Source organism: Dendrobium catenatum, unplaced genomic scaffold (genome assembly GCF_001605985.2).
Source record: "Dendrobium catenatum unplaced genomic scaffold, ASM160598v2 fragScaff_scaffold_237, whole genome shotgun sequence".
Classification (NCBI taxonomy): Eukaryota; Viridiplantae; Streptophyta; class Magnoliopsida; order Asparagales; family Orchidaceae; genus Dendrobium; species Dendrobium catenatum.
The window spans coordinates 128663-150411 of NW_021318699.1; the positions used below are offsets into that span (position 1 = coordinate 128663).

At 31.2% G+C, this 21749-nt stretch overlaps 1 protein-coding gene and 1 long non-coding RNA gene across 3 annotated transcripts in view; one reads left to right on the forward strand and one right to left on the reverse strand.

Annotated features, from left to right (window-relative positions):
• The window catches only part of LOC110107707 (L-ascorbate peroxidase, cytosolic), a 14812-nt gene extending 9579 nt beyond the window's left edge, over positions 1 to 5233 (reverse strand). The window contains exons 1-4 of one of the 2 annotated variants that reach the window (XM_020838047.2): positions 5142 to 5233; positions 4926 to 5069; positions 4667 to 4841; positions 4489 to 4554 (exon numbers count right to left, since the gene is read on the reverse strand). In XM_020838047.2, the coding sequence (XP_020693706.1) occupies positions 4489 to 4554; positions 4667 to 4841; positions 4926 to 5044 (360 nt within the window). In that variant the 5' untranslated portion in view covers positions 5045 to 5069; positions 5142 to 5233. The remainder of the gene's footprint in view (positions 1 to 4488; positions 4555 to 4666; positions 4842 to 4925; positions 5070 to 5141) is intronic. The other variant, XM_020838049.2, reaches the window with a different exon arrangement.
• A 4625-nt stretch (positions 5234 to 9858) lies between these two features.
• Positions 9859 to 16273, forward strand: LOC114579234. The gene is made up of 3 exons (XR_003700141.1): positions 9859 to 10309; positions 16009 to 16093; positions 16193 to 16273. It is a non-coding gene; the product is annotated as an uncharacterized LOC114579234 (long non-coding RNA).
• Positions 16274 to 21749: the final 5476 nt, after the last annotated feature.

Consider the following 21749-nt stretch of genomic DNA (forward strand, 5'->3'; position numbering starts at 1 on the left):
GAAGAAAAGTTGGAGGATGATTTTGACATTAATTATGAAGATTCTTCTAAAGACAATCAAAGTGATGATGAGCCTGCTTTGGGTCTTGATCCTAATTAGATGTTTTATTTTTAAGTGAGTTTATTTTAAATCTTGTATTCCAGTAATATTATCTTAAAATAAATCTTCAAATTCATAGTTGACATAATATTATGTTATTTTTTGTCATTATTTATAATTTTAAATTAATTTATTTTAATCGTTTTGAGGCTTACGCCTCGCCTCGCTTAGAAAAAACGTCTCGATTCCCAATTTCGCCTTTTAAAACCTTGAGCGCAGCATGCTTGTCAACACCATTCGTTGTTGAGAAACATGATGCTAACATAACTATCAAAGCCAACAACCATAATGTTACCCTGTTTCATTATTTAATATTTTTTCCTTATCCTAAAATCTTATTTCATGTATATCAAAATGACTATAATTATTGTAGCATATCTTCTACTAAGTATTTTTCATAATTACTACATATTTTGGTCTCTAGTTGGCATAATATATTGCAAAAAATAGCTAAAGAAGAGCAAGTCCATTACTATATGTAGCCGAGTGTATGGTAGCCATCAACAATAGAGCATATGTGCAGAAGTTTGTTAGATTTTACCCAACAAAATTTTCAAGGATATTTTATTTTATTTCAATTGCATTCTAAGATGCACGGACACGGACATGGCGACACGGACACGGCATTTTTTAAAAATATAGGACACGGGTGCGGCGTGGACACGGCATAATAATTTTTAATATAATATATAGAAATGAAGGTAATATTATATTAAAAATGGCAAGTAATATTAAATCAAAGTCATGATAACTTGTTTAGCTTGTAACATAAAGATGTTTAGTACAAAATGTCTAGTACAACCACAAAAATATAACCAAAAAACCATTTAGTACAACATGAAAGTTCAACTACTCAATAGAGTGAATGATAGAATTAGATTCAGAGGTTGGTCTTTGGCCTTCAATATCATCATCATTGAATATCATTTCTTTCAACTCTGGTTCATCTAAAGAAAGATTTACAACCTCCAATAATCTCATATCATCAAGGCACTCGAACTCATCTCCAACAATATCCCACATCTTGTTATCACCTGTCATATAAAGTGGGGTTTTCCTTGATAGAAGACGCAGCTCGTTGTGGAGTTATTTTATTCATTTTTATTGATTGAATAAATGAGCATGTGCTCCAATTTCTCTCACAACAAGAAGAGGATGATACTTGACCAAGAAGAAGGATGATATCTTCAGCTCATATTAAGAAAAAATCAAATATAACAAATTCAGACTGCTAGACTACTAGTAGACCAAACAGAAGGAATGATCTGATGTTCTTAAGATGAAGGAAGAAAAGGAAGTTATCAAATTCATATGGTAATTATCATAAGACATGAAATGGGTAAATAAAGTTTATTGAGAGGAATGCATTAATTTGTTTGACCAAATAAAAAGAAAATTAGACCATTTTCATGTCTAACTTTACAATTTGGTTTATAATGCACCTTATAAGTGTTATATAAGGGGTTGAAAAACAAGAACTAATGAGATTGTTTGTTTCAATGATATTTGTTAAATTATGTCATATTTCTAGCAGATCGAAGTAGTTTGTTTCAATTTATGACGTGAAAGGAATAACATAATACACAATGTGAGGAGTTGGGATTTGTTCTTAATTGACAAACAAAGTGATTAGATGGTCTAAAATAGATCAATAGCCAACTGAACAATCTACAACCTAGGGTTTAATTTAGGTAAAACAAGAATAATCGCATATCCTATAAACTAGGGTTTGATTTAGGTTTTTTTTCCAAAACCCAAAACAATCAAAGTAATTTCAGAAAAAATCAACATGCTCTTGTGAACACAAATCCATATGATAAATGAGAAAAAATTGAAAGAAATGACAAATGGCAAAAAAAAAATTCTAGGTCAAACTTACAGAGAAATGACGAATGACGAATGGCAGAAAAAACTAGATCCGGAATCTGGATCGGCTGCTCGGGACGGCCAGAAGCTCGCCTACTCGGGACAGCCAGAAGCTGAAGGCGACGGTGCGGGCTGGAGCCTCGATCGGCTGCGCGACTCCTCTGCTCGAGACGGCCAGAAGCTCGCCTGCTCGGACGGTCGGAAGCTCGCCTGCTCGGGACGGCCGGAAGCTTGCCTGGTCGGGACGGTCGGAACCTCGCCTGCTCGGGACGGCCGGAAGCTGAAGGTGACTCCTCTCAACGGTGCAGGCTGGAGCCTCGACTGCGCGACTCTCTCGATATCGCTCAAATGAATGAAACGCGGGATTAGGGCTATTTCCTGTGAACCGGCTTATTAGGTGTTTTTTTTTTCTTTTTTTTTATTTAAAATATGAAATAGCCGGACACGCGTGTCCGACGTAAGTTTTTTTTTTTACCCGGACACACCCAAAACGTGTCGGACACATGTCCGTGCCGTGTCGAACGTGTGTTCGTGTCCGACACGTGTCCGACACTGCATTGCCTCTTAAAATGGAGTGTCGGTGCATTATAGATTGCATTATATATGGCCCCACAAATAGAGAACCAATTTAAGGTTTTTAATGACACCTTTTAATGAATTTTAAATTATAGATATTAGTGACGTGATTTGTAAATCTCTTTACTTTATTTCATTACATATTGCTTTAGGTAGACGAGCCAACAAAGTCATCTCATGACGTCTTTAGTACTAACTATCGACCTCAAGAGTTGTTAAAATATCATCTCAATACACCAAAACCACTAACAATTCACCTTGTAAAGATCATTGTATATGATGCAAAATCATTCACCAAGCGAATAGGATGCTAATGATGGCCCCCACCATGTAACATTTTGTCCCAACAAGGGTTCAAAAGATGGAACTCATGGTGTAACACAATGTCATATGCATGGTATTTAATTCTCCTCTTTTGAACAACGCTTTGTTCTAAAAACACTTTTTTGTCACCAAGATGGCCTCCTATTCGAGCATAAAATATGAGAGGTAAGTACGACTGAGTCAATTGAGCCTAATACCAACACATTATGGCATCAGACCCAATAGAATAGATTGGTGATAAAATCTACCGACTTAACTATAATAATCATAATTTTTTTAAAAGCAAAAATATCATGAGTCCAAAATTTTCATATACAATTTTCACACCTCTTGATAAATGATTGAAACTATTTTTATAAAATTTTATGTTTTGTCAGAATCATAGTTGATATACTTCAAGACTTGTATGAAGGGAAATGATTTTGCAATAAAATTTTAGTTTGAGAATTTTTGTTTAAATTTGGATTGAGAAATTAAAGAATTATATAAATTAAAAATTTGTATTTCATAGATTGTTTATAGAAGAATAAAGTTTGATATGACAATAACAAGAAAGTTTATCTAGTGGTCAATCATCTATTATGTATTATAGTCGAATTATAATTCAGGAAGCATGTATGCTTTAGTATTTTGTATGTAAATTTATAACTATTTAAATTTGCATGAGAGCAAAGCACTGTAAAGTTTTCACGTTATAAAACACATGTCTATGTCCTACTCTTCATAATTAAATGATTACATATTAAATTTAGATTATGAGTAACACACCTTGAAGAATTATGAGTATACAAACATTTGATTTAATTGTTGTCATTAAGAACTTGGAAATCTTGTATTTGCATATTACAGTTGCTACACAATATTGAGTAATATGTTTATAAGAATTGATACATGCATTTAAATTTAAAAAAAATGAAAATGCAATCTGCTTAAGAAATGTCATGTTATATCAAATAGGTTGACAATGATAAATACATAAAAATACATACATCTAGTATGACTAAGGTGAGCCCTCATGGAGGAAAATAGTACTCATATTAATATGTTTAAATGATCTATATAAAGGACTTCTTCATTTTTTTACAAACATTCTCTAAACATAATTTAATAGCCAAAAAAAAAGAATTTTCCCTACAATTTGTCAATTGTCTATGTTTGTTGATCAATTCCCTCATTCAATAACCCTCAATCCAACATTCCTCCATATGCAACGGATAAATTGGACCCTAAATAGCATTCCAAACTAAATGTGATTAATATGATTGATATGCAAAGACATGTAAACCTGCCACCCATTTAACAAAGCAATATAAACTTATAAATATACCATTAGTAAAATGCTCGGGCAGACCTTTAACCATCTCTCCATATAAGGAGTATATCTACTTATATAAGGATCACATGTGGTAAGAAAAATATATCACATCCAAAAGAAACCCAGGAATTTTCAAATTTTCATCATTATTATATGCCGAGGAGGAAATGAATCCCGCCTTCCTTTATTGTAGAACATATCACGAAAGCACAACAAACAAACAAACAAACAAAATCTCAAAAAATTTCGATATTTTTAGCATTATTCAATAAAAACCATTAAATAGAAAGACAAGAATCAGCATGTACCTTCCTGCCAGGGTGAAAAGGGATTTCAGGCCCTCCCGTAACCTCAACAGCGATAACACCGGCCAACTGAAATCAATAGCAAAACTTTAGACCTCTAACCAACTGAACATAATAATTTAAAGCTGCCACAAAAGAAACAGCGCTGTCAACAAAATCTAATTTCTTCATAGAAACAAACCTGGTAAAAATCAGCATAGGAGAGAATGGGAAACTGCTCCTTGATCGGCTCCAACAACCTGATCGCAATATCGAGCCCGTTGTTGGCCCCATGACTTAACTCTTCCTTGTGCCTCATCGTTCCAAATGGGCCACCAGTTTTCGTCGCCACATCATAAGTCCCAGCCGAATGCCATCTGAACAGCATTTCCAAAACGAATTTAAGATGAGAAGAAAAAATTCATAAAAACCAGTGGACGATAAAGATATGGAGATCCTACGCCAGACGGAGCATGATCGGAGCGCAATTCTTCTCAGCAATAAGGCCCCGGAGCTTCCTCTTGCTTTTTTGCAAAGCCTGCTCGTACTCGGCGCTCACGGTGGGATACGACTTCGCCATTCTCGATCTACTGATCAACTACAAGCTGTGTGATCGAATCGTTTGATCGTTAGTTGAAAAAGCTAAAGGAGGGGTCATGGAACCCGTTAAACCCTACCTTTGAGAGGATAAAAACACGCTCAAACAACACAGCGCCACGACCAAACCACGCTCCTCTCCCGCTGTTCCGTGCCTTACCTTATACATCTATATATAGCGCTGGACGCCCTAAGGGAATTATCAAAATTTAATGTAGGCCGTCCATATGTTGCTCCGACGGTCATGATTTTCGTGGATTGGACGGGTGGGATTAAGAGTTGGAGACGATTTGCAGTTTAGGTGGGCATTACGAACTTTTTGTTTAAACCATGTATTTACTCATATGCCCTCAAACTTTGTCAGGTAATGAGTGGAGACCGATTGAATTCTTGAGGGTATAGCGGTCTATGTGCATGACGCAGGTGTGAATGCAATACACGTCGGATGATTCCCTCAATCTTGACCTAAATCTTGTTTAGAGGGGAATGTACAATTGACAATTTTGGTATGTAAATATTATTTTTTTTCATTTAATCTTTTTTTTTTCAAAATAAGTAAAGTCTATAGAGCATGGCTGGATTAAGTATATTTTCTAGAAAGTCTTCATAATCGATATAGGTGATTTAAAAAAATATATATTAAATTTTTTTTTATTTTTTAACTATTTGTTCATATAAAAATTAAATATATATATATATAATAATAAAGAATTTATAATTGATAATACCTACTTTTTATATTATAAAAGTATTGAACATGATGGTACATAAGAGTACAAATAAATTACACGATGCTACATATTATCAAAGAATTTCTCCAGCCTCAACAACAAATCATCAATAGCCGAAGGATCTATGGCTCCTCGAAATCAGAGAGGTTTCAATCTATAAAACACAGAACCATATATTATACTCTCTCTCTCTCTCTCTCTACGCAATATAATGCACCAAATTATTTGGCATATTCTCATTGCACTAAATAATTTGGAGCATTTTTAAATGCGTCGTTTAATTTAGCGTATTTGCTCATATTTAAATTTTTATTAATTAATGCTCCTACCAATTTTAATGCTTATCATGCTTCTTTATAAAATTTCTCCTCTCTAAAATAGCTACAATTGATGGTCTCTCTCACCCCCCTTCACACCTAACATTTCTCTCTAGGCTTCTCCCATCAACTATGCTACTAGCCTAGCAAACTGCATCATTGAATCTAGTGCTACTGCTTCTGTTGTACTATGGATCGTAGCAGCTCTAGAACTTTGCCCATCAACTATTTCAGGATCTTGAGGATCCATTTACAGCAACACTTCAAACTATTTTAAAAAAGGGATTCAATAACGACCTTAATGACTTACACAATCATATAGAAATTAATATTAACTATATAATATCTCTTATTTTATCCTTACAAATTATTTCCTACAACTATGGTAATGATTAAATTCCTCCCAACTGATACTCTAATACCACATTGTAATGCCCTAAGACCTGAAGAATGAATTAAAGCCTTTTTTTGCCTATTTGCATGCTAATATTCTAATAATTTATCAATTCACCGGAGTCAGCTCATCGCCCCAAAACCATAAAGAATACACATCTAGAGACTATATATGAGGATATTTCTTTCAAAATAATAAAATTACAATAGTCGTGATTACAATGATTGTAACAAAACTAAAATATAATATGAACTATAAAAGTATGTTTACATTTCCACAATTAGACCTCATGCTTCCTATCAAACTCAGGCTACTTAGCAGAACTCTTACTTTTGCTTGAAATATTATAAACAACAGGGTGAGTATGAAAATCAGCAGGCTATATTTTTTCCCTATAATAAAGTTCAATTCGTAGTTCAAAATGAAAAAATTAATATAACAAAAGTATCATTTACTTTACAGTTTTTGTATACTACCTTTCGTATAAAAATGAATGCATAATGTATATCTTAGTGCCCACTTATAACTCCTAACTTCCACCTTCAACCTTCCACCTTCCTGAAGTAGGTGCAGAGTATAGTCAAAATAGAGCATATCCATCTTAGAACCAGAATAGAATATAGTAATCCAACATAGATATATATCTACATTGCACCCAATTAGAGAGTTTTAGAGTATACTTATTTTTCTTCAGAATATAGCTCTAGAATATCATGAAATGTATAATAAAGCAAATGCAATATATAACTAAGAAATTCAATGCATGTATATAAATAAATGTCAAATTTATCAAAAGCCTAAAATTTCAAGTGCATATACAAAATGTTTAGAGCTTCACCAATTTCATAGAGGACATGTAAAATGACTTTATTTACTATACTAACTTTCAGATATGCCACCATTTTTTAGTATCGTCAGAAATTAATACATAACAAACTCAAGAAAAATATATTTAAAAACATATATTCTATAAAAACTTGAGAACTTGAATCATAAATAGGGTATGAGTTCCCTACCCCGAGCCCAATAATTAATTTTTTCAACTAGCTAGAATGACAATTTCTAAAGTTTGGCAAGTAAACCACTTCCATTTCCTTCTCTTTCCTTCCTAAAATTTCTTCTCTGGCAAGGGGGGTGAATGAATAGGGTTTCAAAATGGAATGATATATTTAAATATTTTTTAAAAATACTAATTTAGTGTTGCGATGCATGAAATCCCAACATCGCAACACCCATAAAGAATCTTCCATATTCTCTTAGGTCTAGACCCAGTGCTGCAATAGTGCTACACGATGCTATTGCGCACGACCATTTTTTTTTTTTTCATTTTTCGAATAGCTCCATCCGAGGCACCGTCAAGACAAACGTCGGAGCACCCGCAGGGGAAAATTCTGAAACTTGGTTTTTCACTCCTCACATCTCAAGCCTTGGTTATTTTTATCTCCTTCAATATTTTAATACTTATAATCACTATAAACTTAAAGTTAAAAATCATTAACGGGTAATTATACCTAAATCTTAAACAACATATATCACATTCACAACCCAATCTAATATGACTCACATATAAACAGATCGTACCGTGTTAAATTGGGACAAGCTAGCCCATGTTCTAAGTTTCTTGGAAACTTTTTGGGCATTCAACCTTATATTATTATTTCTATAATTCATTCATGTAAACATGAAGACTAATGTTAACCTAATAATTATTATTCATATTATAACATATAAAATATTAAAGAAGACTATATCAGGCTAAACATATAGGACAAGCTTGGGGTATACTAAAAATCATGCACATATATCACTACATGAAAATGCGTCAATAGCAACAAAAAAAAGGGGTCAATAGCAAAAAAAAATAAAAAATTTGGCCGCATAAAATATCTTTTTGCTACCAAAAGTAAGTAAGAACTTTAAATAATTAGAAAGCTTGATATTAGCTACAAAAAAAGGCTGCTAATTTTATTGCTAAAAGACTAGATAATTGTTTTTCATATATATATATATGTGTGTGTGTGTGTGTGTGTGTGTGTGTGTGTGTGTGTGTGTGTGTGTGTGTGTGTGTTGTGTGTTATTTTAGTGACTAATGATTTTTTTACTTGAATATATAATATATTTAAAAAATATCATTTACCTTTTATATAATGATAATTATTCTTAAATAAAATTTAGATTAAAGTATGGATGATTTATTTGCAAAAATGCTTAAAATGATGTAATTGATTAATCATTCAATTTCTACAAAATATTTATATTAAGCAAAATTATTTTGTATTATTTTATAAGAGAGATGTTTTATCATACTTAGGGCTTATTTTATTTAAAAGTTTGTGTTTGATATTTTTTTATATAAATTAATAATTTATATTTTATTTAAATAAAAATACTATTGATTCATTCTTTTATTTCAAAATAAAAACATACGCTATAAAATCTAGTTTCAAATAATAAAAATATGATATAAAAAAAGTTAAATTTTTATACAGCTTATTTTATAAATATAAAATATGATTTATAATTTTAACAGATCAAATGATGAATTCAAATTAATATGCACAAATCTAAGATGAGAGATCTAATAATTTATTTATAAAATATATTACAATATAAATTATTTAAATTTTAACAACCAATTATTTTAGAAAAAACTATACATTAGCAAAACCTATGCTTATGACGCTTGTGATCTCACCGTCTCACACACACAGGCTGGCTCTCGATTTTGCTAGCTACTAAGTTTTTCCTCGGTTTTGCTTTTTAGCAAAGACACTCCAACCGCTTAACCAACTCTCTGTTTAGCAACCACGACTCTACCTCTATCCTTCATGCACTAACATGAGTTCCCTCCCTCAACATTATTCAAGCAATCCCACAAACTCACCTCCATTAGTTTCTCCCTATCAAGTTATCTCTAATACCGTTTTCCACTTTCTCATTTCAAAAACTTTTATGATCTCCTTTATAGATTGATTGCCCCTCAATTTCATGGTATAATTCAACATTATTTATTGTTATAGTTGCTTTAAGAGGTTACAGTTGTACTCATAGGAATGTCGACAATAGCCTATGCTTATAATAGGAATGATTGGATAACCAATGAAATATAGGTTAAGAGTTACAAGAAGTTTTTGAATTGAAAAAAAACCATAAGGTGAGCTAGGGGTGTCAATATTTGACACGACCCAAAAACCCGACTCGAACCCGACACAAAAATTTCGGATTCGGGTCAACTCAAATCCGAAACGGGTCGGGTTCGGGTTGACCCGGAAACCCGGATTTGACCCGGTTCTGACCTGGAATACTGTAGTTTAGCGTATTTAGGGGATTTGGCCATTCGTGGTTACTTCACAGTGAACGAACTCCCGTCGTTGTTTCCGATCAAAATGTTGTAACTTCCAATCTAATTCGAAGGGAATGTCCTCCGTGGAGCGAAGCCGAAGAACAACGACGAAAAAGAGAAGATAAAGAAGTGAACCCTAGACGCCTCTGAGCGCACGAAACAGAGAAAGCTACCTTCACAGTTTCGTTGCACTCATTTGCAGCTCGGCTTTCTGAGGTGAGATGTGCCCCTGTTCGGTTCTATAAGCCTATAACTATGAGGGTTTTATAGATTCTGAAGTCCGAAGGCTGAAGCAATTGTTCATCGGAAAATGGTATTACCTTTATGTTTCTAAAATTTTATCATCTTTAATTTTTCTCTATGATTTTCCCAGAGCCTTTGTCCTGGCTAGGGTTTGCTTTTCCTTGTGAACTTGTCTTCTTCACCTTCTCCAACGATGTCGAATAGAAAGGGTTGAAGGAAGGTAACAATCTTTCTGTTTTGGTGCACTTCTTCTCCTAAATACTGTAAATCGGCTGGACTTTTGGATTTTATAAATTTGGAATTCAAGGCAAAAACATAGAAGCAAAGTTTGTAAAGAGATTTGTCATTTTGTAGGATTTATATTTCGTTTGGAACTGTTTTATCCGTTGTTCTTTGCCTTCTTTCATAAAATTTCATGAAAACTGCTATATCAAACTGCAAGAAAATTGTTTGGCTGGATTTCGGTCAAATTCTTCTTAAAAATCGCTATACCCAACAGCTTGGCGAGGCAGCGACGAACTCCCGTCCTTGCTTCGCTTCCGATTAAAATGTTGTAATTTCTAATCCGAGGAGAATAGAACGTCGTCCAAGAAGCTGAGCGAACTAGTGAAGTCGAACAGCGACGAAGGGGACTTAATTGGAGGGTCGGGTTCGGGTTGACCCGAACTAGAAGCGGGTCGAGTTCGGGTCCGATAAACCGACCCGTTTGCAAAAACCGGTCGGGTTGAATAGTACCGGGTCAGTTTCGGGTTGGACCCGAACCCGACCCGTGACCCGATTTTGACAGCCCTAAGGTGAGCGTCAATATTAACCAAATAGGTACATACAAATATTAATTAAGATAGACTTTTTTTCTTTTGATATTTCATGAATATTAGATCTTTATTCTCTTTCAGACTAGTTGAGGACTTGAGCTTGATGCCAAAGACCATGGACCATTTAATTTGTTAGCAGTTTTTTTAATAAAAAATGTGTTTATAGATTGTTCGAAATCGGGCTGAACTCGGCTAATTTGTTGTACTAGATATCTACCATCTTCCAAATAATAGTAGCAGGTTAATTATATTTTTCTTACATTCTTATGTTGAACAAAGATTGTCTAAATTTCAAAGTCAATCGAAAATCATAATAAGATTGTCTAAAATTTTGATGTTTGATTTGATAGACTTTTTCCTTTCGATATTTGACATTAATTCCCAAAATACTGAAATATCATCCAAATTTTAGATGCAATAGAGATATTATCAACATTGTTAGCAATGAACTTTTATTATCTTCTTCAAACTTGATATTTTTCCATTGACGTTGAATTTTTTGTTGTCTTAACAAAAAAAGTTTCAAATTAGATATGATTTGAAGTATATCATTTATGAATATTTAGCTAAATTTGAATAATTTTTTAAAAGGGATAGAAGATTAGTTATGTAATAATTATTTTTTATTGATAGTTTATTAGGTCAAAGCAATGGATAAAAATTGGATTAATCTCAACAATAGACGTTTGCGATAATATAAGGATAGAGTTAACTTCATTTATTAAATTTGCCCATAAAAATTATCCTCAAAGGAGAAGATTTGGTTCCCATGTCGATACTATGCAAATATCTTTTTTCACACTTATAGTATGGTTGAGAATCATTTACTAATTAATGGAATGCAAACATCATACATTGAGTGAACATATCATGAGGAAACCTCTCAAGCTTTCAATGATGCGGATTTAGGCAGAAAAGACGTGAATGATCTTAATAATGCAAATGAAAAGGTTGATGAGATGCAAGAAATCTTAGAGGATATGTATAGGGAAACTTTTATGAACTCTTGTCCCAACATTTCACCAAATGAGAAACTTGATAATATTATCAACAAAGATGAAATAATTATATTTGATATACTACTGAAGGATGCACAACAGATTTATATCTTGGTTTAGATTTATCTATGTTGTCTGCTCTGGTAAAGCTACTGCACATTAAAATATTTAATCATTGGACAAATCAATCATTCAACTTGATATTTGAATTCATAAAATATATCTTGCAAAAGGGTGAAACACTTCTGTCTTCATATTATGAATCAGAAAAGATTGTATCAGACCTTGGATTGAGATGTGAAAAGATTCATGCTTGTAAAAATGATAGTGCTTTATTTTAAAAACATTATAAGAATAAAGAATAAGATCTTGAGTGCATGGAATCAAGATGGAAAGTTAATGATATAAAAGGAAAGAAAATTCTTCATAAAATTCTACGCTATTTTCTCATTAAATCTCGATTACAACGGTTACTATGTCAAGAAAAACTACTCATGAAATGAGGTGGCATAAAGAAAATTAGTTTGGGGATGAAAATATATCAAGACATACAGTTGATTCTAAAGTTTGAAAGGAATTTGATATTAGCTTTCCTTAGTTTGTAGAAGATTCTCATAATATACGCCTTGAATTAGCTTCATATGGATCCAATCCTTTTGGTAATATGAATACTTCTTATAGCATGTTACCCATCATTCTTATGCCATATAATTTACCTCCTTGGAATAATATGTCATGTCATATAAGTTTATATTTATGACACTATTAATTCCTAGTCCAGCTGTTCCTGGGAAAGACATAGACATGTATTTAAAGCCCCCTATAGAAGAATTAAATGACTTATGGATGAATAGTATCAAAACTTATGAATATGTAAGTATGAATACTTACATATGTCATATTCGGCTAAAAATCCATAACTGTCATGTTCTGTTGCAACGAATCCTTCATTTAGGATGGTGTGGATATTTCAATAAGGATGTGCATAATCCTTTAAGTGATTTGTCAAGATTTTTTAGGATATTATGTGCTAAGATATTACGATTGGATTTATTGGAGAAATTAGAAGATATGATCATCAGTACAACTTGTCGACTTAAAATGATATTCCACCTAATTTGTTTGTTATAATGGTTCACTTAGCTGTTCGTTTGTCGCATGAGGCTAGACTTGCTGGACCTGTTCAGTATAGGTGGATGTATTGAATTGAAATGTTAGTTCTTCTGCTAGCAACTTTTACAAGAAAATAATGTTCATTTTATTTTTTGTAGTTTCTAGTGAAAAAAAAGCAGATCCAAATAGAGATGTGGCATTAGAGGAGTTTTATAGAACAAATGGTAAGATATCAATATTAATATTTTAAATTCATGCTGCCTTCTATGTACTAAAAATGATTTTCCAACATATGATATATTTTCAGGTCATAATGTACATGGTTATAAGGCTTGCCCAATATGTGACAGTGAAACTTCTTTACAATATTTGTGAATAAAATTTATTACATGGGTCACAAATGCTTTTTGCCTAAAGAGCACAAATGGAGAAAAAGTAGGAAGTTTAATGGCAAGCATGAAGTTAGAGTGAGACCTCAAGTTTTATCACGAGATGAAATAAGGATGTGAAGTTTAGAAAATATCCTAGCTTCAAAAAAAGAAAATATAACCTTCATGAATCAACTTAGACAAAAAGGTTTATTTTTTGAGTTGCCTTATTGGATAAGTCTCACGTTACATCATAATCTTTATGTAATACATATTAAAAAGAATATTTGTGCCAACATTTTGGGAACCTTGTTAAATATAGAAGGAATGAAAAAGTTACAAAGAAAGTTCGTTTGGATATATAAGATATGGACATAAGACATGAGCTACATTTGCATAAACAAGATAAAAATATTAGAAGGTTATACAACAAATATATCTAGATTAGTACATATTCAAAATGGTAAGCATATGCGGCTAAAAGCCATAACTATCGTGTTCTGTTGCAACGAATCCTTCATTTAGGATCGTGTGGATATTTCAATAAGGATGTGCATAATCCTTTTAAGTGATTTGTCAAGATTTTTTAGGATATTATGTGCTAAGATATTACGATTGGATTTATTGGAGAAATTAGAAGATATGATCATCAGTACAACTTGTCGACTTAAAATGATATTCCACCTAATTTCTTTGTTATAATGGTTCACTTTGTTGTTCATTTGTCGCATGAGGCTAGACTTGCTGGACCTGTTCAATATAGGTGGATGTATTGAATTGAAATGTTAGTTCTTCTGCTAGCAACTTTTACTTTTTATATATTTTTATTAATTATTTGCAAAAATTTTGATTAATTTTTTTTTACATGCTAAAAATCAAAGTGTTCATAAAGGGAATGTTAGGAACAAAGCTCACCCTAAAGGACCAATTGTAAGAGCTTATATTGTTAATGAGGCATTAACATTTTGTTCTATAGACATCCGTGGCATAAAGAGTAAAAATAATCAAGATAAAGAATATAATGATGATGTTCATTTGCATGAAAATCAACTTTAATTTTCTCATGAAGTATTCATCCATTTGATCAACCACTCTTCACTACATTATCTTGGAGTGAGTACAATTTAGTTCAATGGTATATTCTTACAAATTGCAAAGAGCTAAAGCCATACCTTAAGTATGTAATTAACAAAAATGCTGATGATATTAAATTTTATTAAAAAAAATTTTATTGACCTACAATTAAATTTCATAAAAAAAATATGTGTTAGTGAACATGAGAATGAGCTAAGAAAAGAAGATTCAATTATTCAAAATGTGACAACAAAGTAAAAGAGAATAGTTTTCATTACAGTTTGAACAAAGAGCGGGATACTCAATTTCCTAATTTTGTTTATTGTTTATATTTATAATTTTTTTTCTTATGTTTACAATTTCACAAAAATTCATTACTAACTTGCTTCTAGATGAAGAGCATGAATCTTCATGGATCACCAGAAGGTAATGAATATCTTTATTCTTTAGCAATGGGTCTAGATATTCATATCAATGTATATTCAAGGTGCATTGTTAATGGAGTTAAGTTTCTAGTCAACTAATGTGACATTCGGAGGGTAACCCAAAATAGTGTTGTATCAATTTAGGATTCTCATAAAGATGAAAGTATTAATTTCTATGGGGTTTTAATTGACGTAGTTGATTTGAGCTATATTGATGGAAATCATGTAGTATTATTCAAGTGTAAATGATTTGATCTTGAGCATAAAAAGCCCATTGTAATTGACAATGATTTCACATCTATAAATATAAGTAAAACTTGGTATGATAATGATCATGTATTAGCATGTCAAGTTATTCAAGTATTTTATGTTTAAGATACAAAGTTAAGAGGTGATTGGCATGTTGTAGGGAAAGTATACCATAGGCATTTATTTGATCAAATCCTCATAAATTACTTGAATGAATATTAACTTAACACTAATCAGCTAACTGAAAATATGGCTTATCAATAAGATGAGCAAAATGATATGAACTTTCAAAATGATTTTGGTGAGATTGGCTCCTTACATAGGGAATATTTAGAGCCACAAATTTTAGATTATGTAAAAAATGTGCATGTACAACCAACTCAGACTACTGATTTTATATGTAATGAAGATGAAGAAAAGGAATATGATATAACATTAGCTGAATATTGTACTAAAGATGATGGTAATGTACATATCAATATGGATAGTGATAAAGACTAGGTTGTTCTTTCAACTTATTTGTTTCATATATCATAATAAAATGGTATCTTAACTTTTCGATAAATTTTTTGTTGTTGTTTCACTTTACAGTAAATCACCTCTTGGCTCTGGGAAAATAGATAAGCTCTAGAATAATTACAAATTTCTCACATTTGTTGCCACCGTTAACTAGTAATAATGTGCAATCTATATTAAAAAATGATTCTTCACATGTTTCTACTACTAATAATGATAAGTTAGTATTTTTCTAACTTATTAGATTAAATTCCTTTTAATATTTTTCGCTCCTACAAGCTTAAACTCTATCCTTTGATAAATACAATTTCTTTTGTAATAGATACTCTTATGTCTAACTATTTACATGTATCAATTGAAGGAGATTACAGGAGAAGCATCTCCAACATCTTATAGCTCAGGTTTACCTCATCCATCAACACTAAAGAATGAGGAAACTATCACAGGTATTATTACTTATTGTTTGTTCTAATTTAATAATTATAATCAATATAAATGATTTTTTTATTTAATATTGAAAAAATGTTCATTTTATTTTTTTGTAGTTTCTAGTGAAAAAAAAAGCAGATCCAAATAGAGATGTGCCATTATAGAAGTTTTATAGAACAAATGGTAAGATATCAATAACCCCCCCCAAACACACACACACACAAAAATAAAATGTTATATATTTCTTTATCCAATCACCATCAAGTAAAGTAGAAAGAGAGGCTTCCTTACCAAGCAAATAATTAAATTGTCAAAGTTTTATCGTTGCATACAAATACTATTAGAGCAAAACTTTGCATATACAATTACATTCTTTATGTTTATTTACATATATTTGAAAGTATGTTGTCCTATGAAATCAATGCATTTCCTTTTTTTCAATATTTTTACTAAATTTCATTAAAACAATACATAAGTTTTAATTGAATTCTTTGAGTAAATATTTGAAACTTTATTTTAAAGAAACTCGAGTAATTTTAGCTGAAATTATATTAAAATGATCGAATTTGAAACTCGCTTGAATTAGATGGAATGAAGTTATTTTAAACAATATGGTGTAAATTTTAGCCCTCGACCCAAACGATCTGCTTCTTTTTCCTCTGTGTCTCTCTCACAACTCGTGACACGACCTTGTGCACGGCCTTCGTTTTTCCTTTCGCTCATTTCTCGCCCTCAAATGGAGACCGCCCAACGCAAATATTTATGTCTTATAAGCTCTAAAGGCCATGTTAATACTTACATTCTAAATTTTGATCTTACTGTCCTCTTGACTCTAATAATGAGATGGTTCCTCTTGACTCTAATAATGAGACAGCAAATAAAACTATTTTATTGTAGGTTGATCATGGTATTTTTTATATATATTTTAATATATCACGTCTTCTAACTTCTCCAACAATCTCTTTCATCTTCTCCATCATTACACAACAAAAGAACCAAAGAAAAGTCCTCTTATGGTTGGGAATCACTCCAAACCGTAAGTGTTACTTTAGGTTTTCACCCAATAAACATTCCTACTTTCATCTACTTTCCCTCCACTTCTACCCATAACCCTTCCCCACATCAAACTTATTTATATAATCCCTTGGTCAATCCCTCATTACCCTTATCTTCGACTCGTACAAACCATAAAAACTATAATGTCACTGTTTCACTTTCAATTATCTCATAAATGCTAGTAAATGATTCAAGTTTATTATAGTGAACAGACATGTTGAGCCCTTCCTAAAATCAATTCCTGAAAAATAGCTCCAAAGGTGATATTGAACCTATGCCATCAATTATTTGGAGAATATTATTTTTTTTTCATAATGGTAATAAACTAATAAGATTTAATAGGATGATGGGCAAAAATGAAGCTCATTGTAGTCCAAAAAAATACTATAACAATTTTGTAAAAGGGATTTCCTGTCCAATAAGCAAACATCATTGAAACTCACTTTATGAACTCAGTTTTTACAATTTTAAATTATTTACATCACAACAAATGTCAAGATGTTGAAATCGATGTTTATTTAACTCTATTGTCTATAATGTCATATTTTCGACTTTTAGCTTATGCAAATGCCTTTGCAAATCTGACTTTGTTTTAAAACTAGCTTTTAGTGGCATGGTAATTGTTTAACATGAATATGTTTTGGTTGGTTCTTCATTGCCTTGCTTTCTTTCATATTGCTCATAACATAGGCTAAGTTAACTACATGACATTTAAATCAAAGTTTTTAAGTGTTTCAAATTTTATGCTTCAAAAGTTTTACTTTAGAGCATTAGAACTACAAGATGCATAGTAGTTTCTTGTATTCAAGTGAAGAAGATTGAAGGGAATTTGAAGATTAATGCTACCCAATCAAAGAGATGGATTGTGAACTTACTATTGACTTTTTTGATTTCGAAAGTTTGAGATTCAGCAGCTGAAAGAGAGATCAATTCTTTGGGATCCTTTCTGGATTAGTTTAATATTTTTAAATTTGGAGTGAATTGTTAGTTCTTATAGACATACTCAATTTAACGATTTTTTTAGACATTTTTTGTACAAACAGATTTGCTATTTTTTGATATTTCTACTTTAGTTTCATCTACCCAATTCGTCTACATGTTTGCTAAATATTTGTTGATTCTTACTAGATATCATGTTTTCTGATGATTTGGTTTCAATAAAGGATTTTATACAAGTGTACATATCTGCCTATTATGTTTGTCAGCATCTTGAAGAGGTGAAATTAAGTTTGTCTAAAGTATATTGAAGAAATTATTTGATATATTTTTTTTTTCGGTAATAAGATTGCATGCAAAACTTTTTTAGGTAAATATTAATTTATCCATTGAAGAATAACATGTATAGGATTGCGTGATGCACACAATGAGCAAGCGATTTTTTAATTTTTGCTCAAAGGCTTATGTACAGTATAAAAAATTTGGAGGTGGAATGTTAGCAAGGAAAAAGCCTTACAAAGAGCTTATTGAGAGACCAGATAATTGAATTTGGTTATATAATTTTTGACCCAAAGATATTTAATGTATGCCTTTAATTTAAAAGAAACTATAGGTTTGCTAATTTACTTATGTTCTTACTAGCGGCAGATGAAAATTATTAAGATAATATGACCAAAATGAGATTGACACATATATAAAAGACATCAATGTTAAAATGATTAAATTTCAAGCAGATGAATATCAAAGTTTGTCGCTACTCATTTTTTTATTTGTTATATTATGTTGAATCAATTTTTTTCAATAAAAATAATATCGGAATCAAACTGTCAGAGACGTTCGATGTTGAAGTTCGTTTACCGCATGGACACCAAATCACTCGTAGCACATATGTATGATCATATATCTATAATTTTTTAATTGTTTAAATTTTAAAAATGATTAATGTGTGAGACATTTTCTTATGATGCGTAAATTAAGCAAAATTAAATTATACAATGAAGAGTTTACAGACAAAGGAAAGAAATTGGTTTATGTATATTATTCGGCAAAACATGCTAGTATAAATGAAATTTATTAGAATATCTTTATTAGTAATATTTCATCATTTATGGGTTAATTTTTCTTAAAACATGCAACAAGATGATGGAAATTCACTAGAAAATTATTGACGAGGGAGAAATAGTTGATGAGACAATAATTTGTGAAGAAGTTTTAGGTGAAACATCTTCACATATTCGTGGCCTTGATTGGGTCAAAGACGATGAAAGAAAACTAAATTTATCTGATCAAATGTGTTGTCCTAGAGAGAGGTCGAGCTTGAATCAAATTTAAAAGTTATACAAGAAAAATATGAGAAACATAGTAAGATCATTAAATCTTAAAAAAAAAATTATAAATTGGTTAAAAATGGTAGTAGAAAAGATGGCCATGCAACCCCCTAATGATGATGGTAAGTATTTAGAACAAGCACATTAAGGTTGACTTAATAAGATTAAAAATTTGTTTAACTAATATTATAAATTTCTTCTTGTAGGTATAGACTTCGCAAATGAAGAAAATTATAATTAGAGATCTGATTTATTTGTATGTTTTGATACTAAAATGTTCTCAAGTCTCTTTTTGTTTGTCTTTGTAGAATTTGTTGCCTCTTTTTATGGACTTCTCAAGTTTGAACTACCAGTTACTTAATGTACTTGATAAAGAGTCATACTTGGTTACTTGTTTGAATAATCAAACTGTTAGCATGTTCAGTTTATGGAAATTGTAATTGAGTAAAAACTCTGGCTTGGCTGAAGACTATCGAGCATAACAAGATGAATAACAGAGAGAAGATCAATAATAACAAATTATCAACCGAACAAAACATTCAAGTAAATATATTCCTTTATTTTGTTCTAAATTTCATGAGTATTGACATATGCTCATCTTTTCCTTCAAGCACAAATGATTGTTTCTCTTTAATTTTGTTACCTCTATGTAATAAAATTATTGTTATTTTTTATATTATGAAAGCTATATCTAATTAATGATAATAATTAGATACTACAATATCAATGAGTGATTGATTAATCTTCAATGTTGTAGTCAATGCATAATATTTGGATAAGAAATAAATTTTACTAAATATCATTAAAAAAAACATATATATAGCGTGTGATTTATTTTGTTGATTATTATGTGACCAACTTTCATTTTGGTAGCTATAGGAAAAATGTAACAAATAAATTAAAAATTATAATCACTAAATAGCATCCCAATAAATACTTATTAGAGTAAGAAAATGGTCGCTAATATGTACAATTTTAGCGACCAACTTTAATTAGTGGCCACTAATATAGCAACAACAAAAAAATAATGGCTAAAAGCCTCAGCGACGAGGCTACTTCGACAAATCAGCGACCCAATTATTTTTGGTCGCTATTCGCTTTAGCCGCCAAATTATAATTTTTAGTGACCAATTTTGATGATCGCTAATAACAATTTTTCTTGTAGTGTATTTAGGTTAATTTTATTGCATGTAAGGAGAGTTTATGTGTCAGAAACCAATCTAATTCTACATGTGAATGCATAGCACATATTAATATTCATAAAATATAATTATGAATTGATTTTAGGATGTACTGAGGATTTTACAAACCTAGTATTAATGATATGTGATTACATGATTTTAGAGATCGGGTGGAGATAGGCTAATCCAGATTGATTGATTTAGGTATTTTGCTTTTAAAACGTGTCAAGTGAAGACTTGAATCAGCTGGAGCTTCTCTTGAACTTTGAACCTGCAGGGAAAGATAAGAAAAACAGGAAGAAGAAGATAGGTAACAGGGAGTGTTTTTCATTGACTGCTTGTACCGAAAACCCTGTTACAAGATATATCAAAACTCACTCAACCTAAGCCGTTTGATTAAGCAGTTGTAAAGTAGAGGTGAGGATTAAAAAGGTACAAGCATAAGTATGACAAGTCAGAGTAGTGGCTGCACAAACAGCTAAAGCAGGATAAGTGCTAAAGCATATCAGTTCTGCTTATCATCAAGCAATATACCTTGGTGTTTTCTTAATTTAAAATGCTTGATATGGTTCCACATATTGAGCTTGTTTCTTGTGAACCACACATTATCATTATTTTTAGGGGCTGTTAGGTAAGAAGCAAGATTTAACATTGGCAGGATTTAGTAAATCCTATTAATATCGGTTTATTAAGGCTACGTTTGGAATAAGTTTTTTATTGCTTTTTAAAGTAATTTTTTAATATAAAAATTTAAGTTTTAAAATTTTTTTGTGCTAAGAAACTGCTTTGAGAAATAATAAAAACTATCCAAAACGAAGTCTAAATCCTGAAAACGGTTTGTCAAAATAATTAGTGTTAAATCCTATTAAATTATGTGGAATGGTTTGATAATGTAATCTAAGATTTAAGGAGGTTAGTTTATTAAAAATTTAATTTAATTGGTGTTTTAAATTTAATTTGTATTTTAAGTACAAGTTACTTATTAATTCTAATTTTAGTTATTGTCAATAAATTATAATTAGAAAAATAATATAATTTGTGATACGTCATGCAAAAATTATCTTGATCGGGCACGAATCTTGAGGCAAAAATCAAGTTGGAAACTTCAAAAATTAAATCCGGGAGCACCTGAACTCCGATTTCAGCAAACTTATAGTCAAACCGAGTGTCTT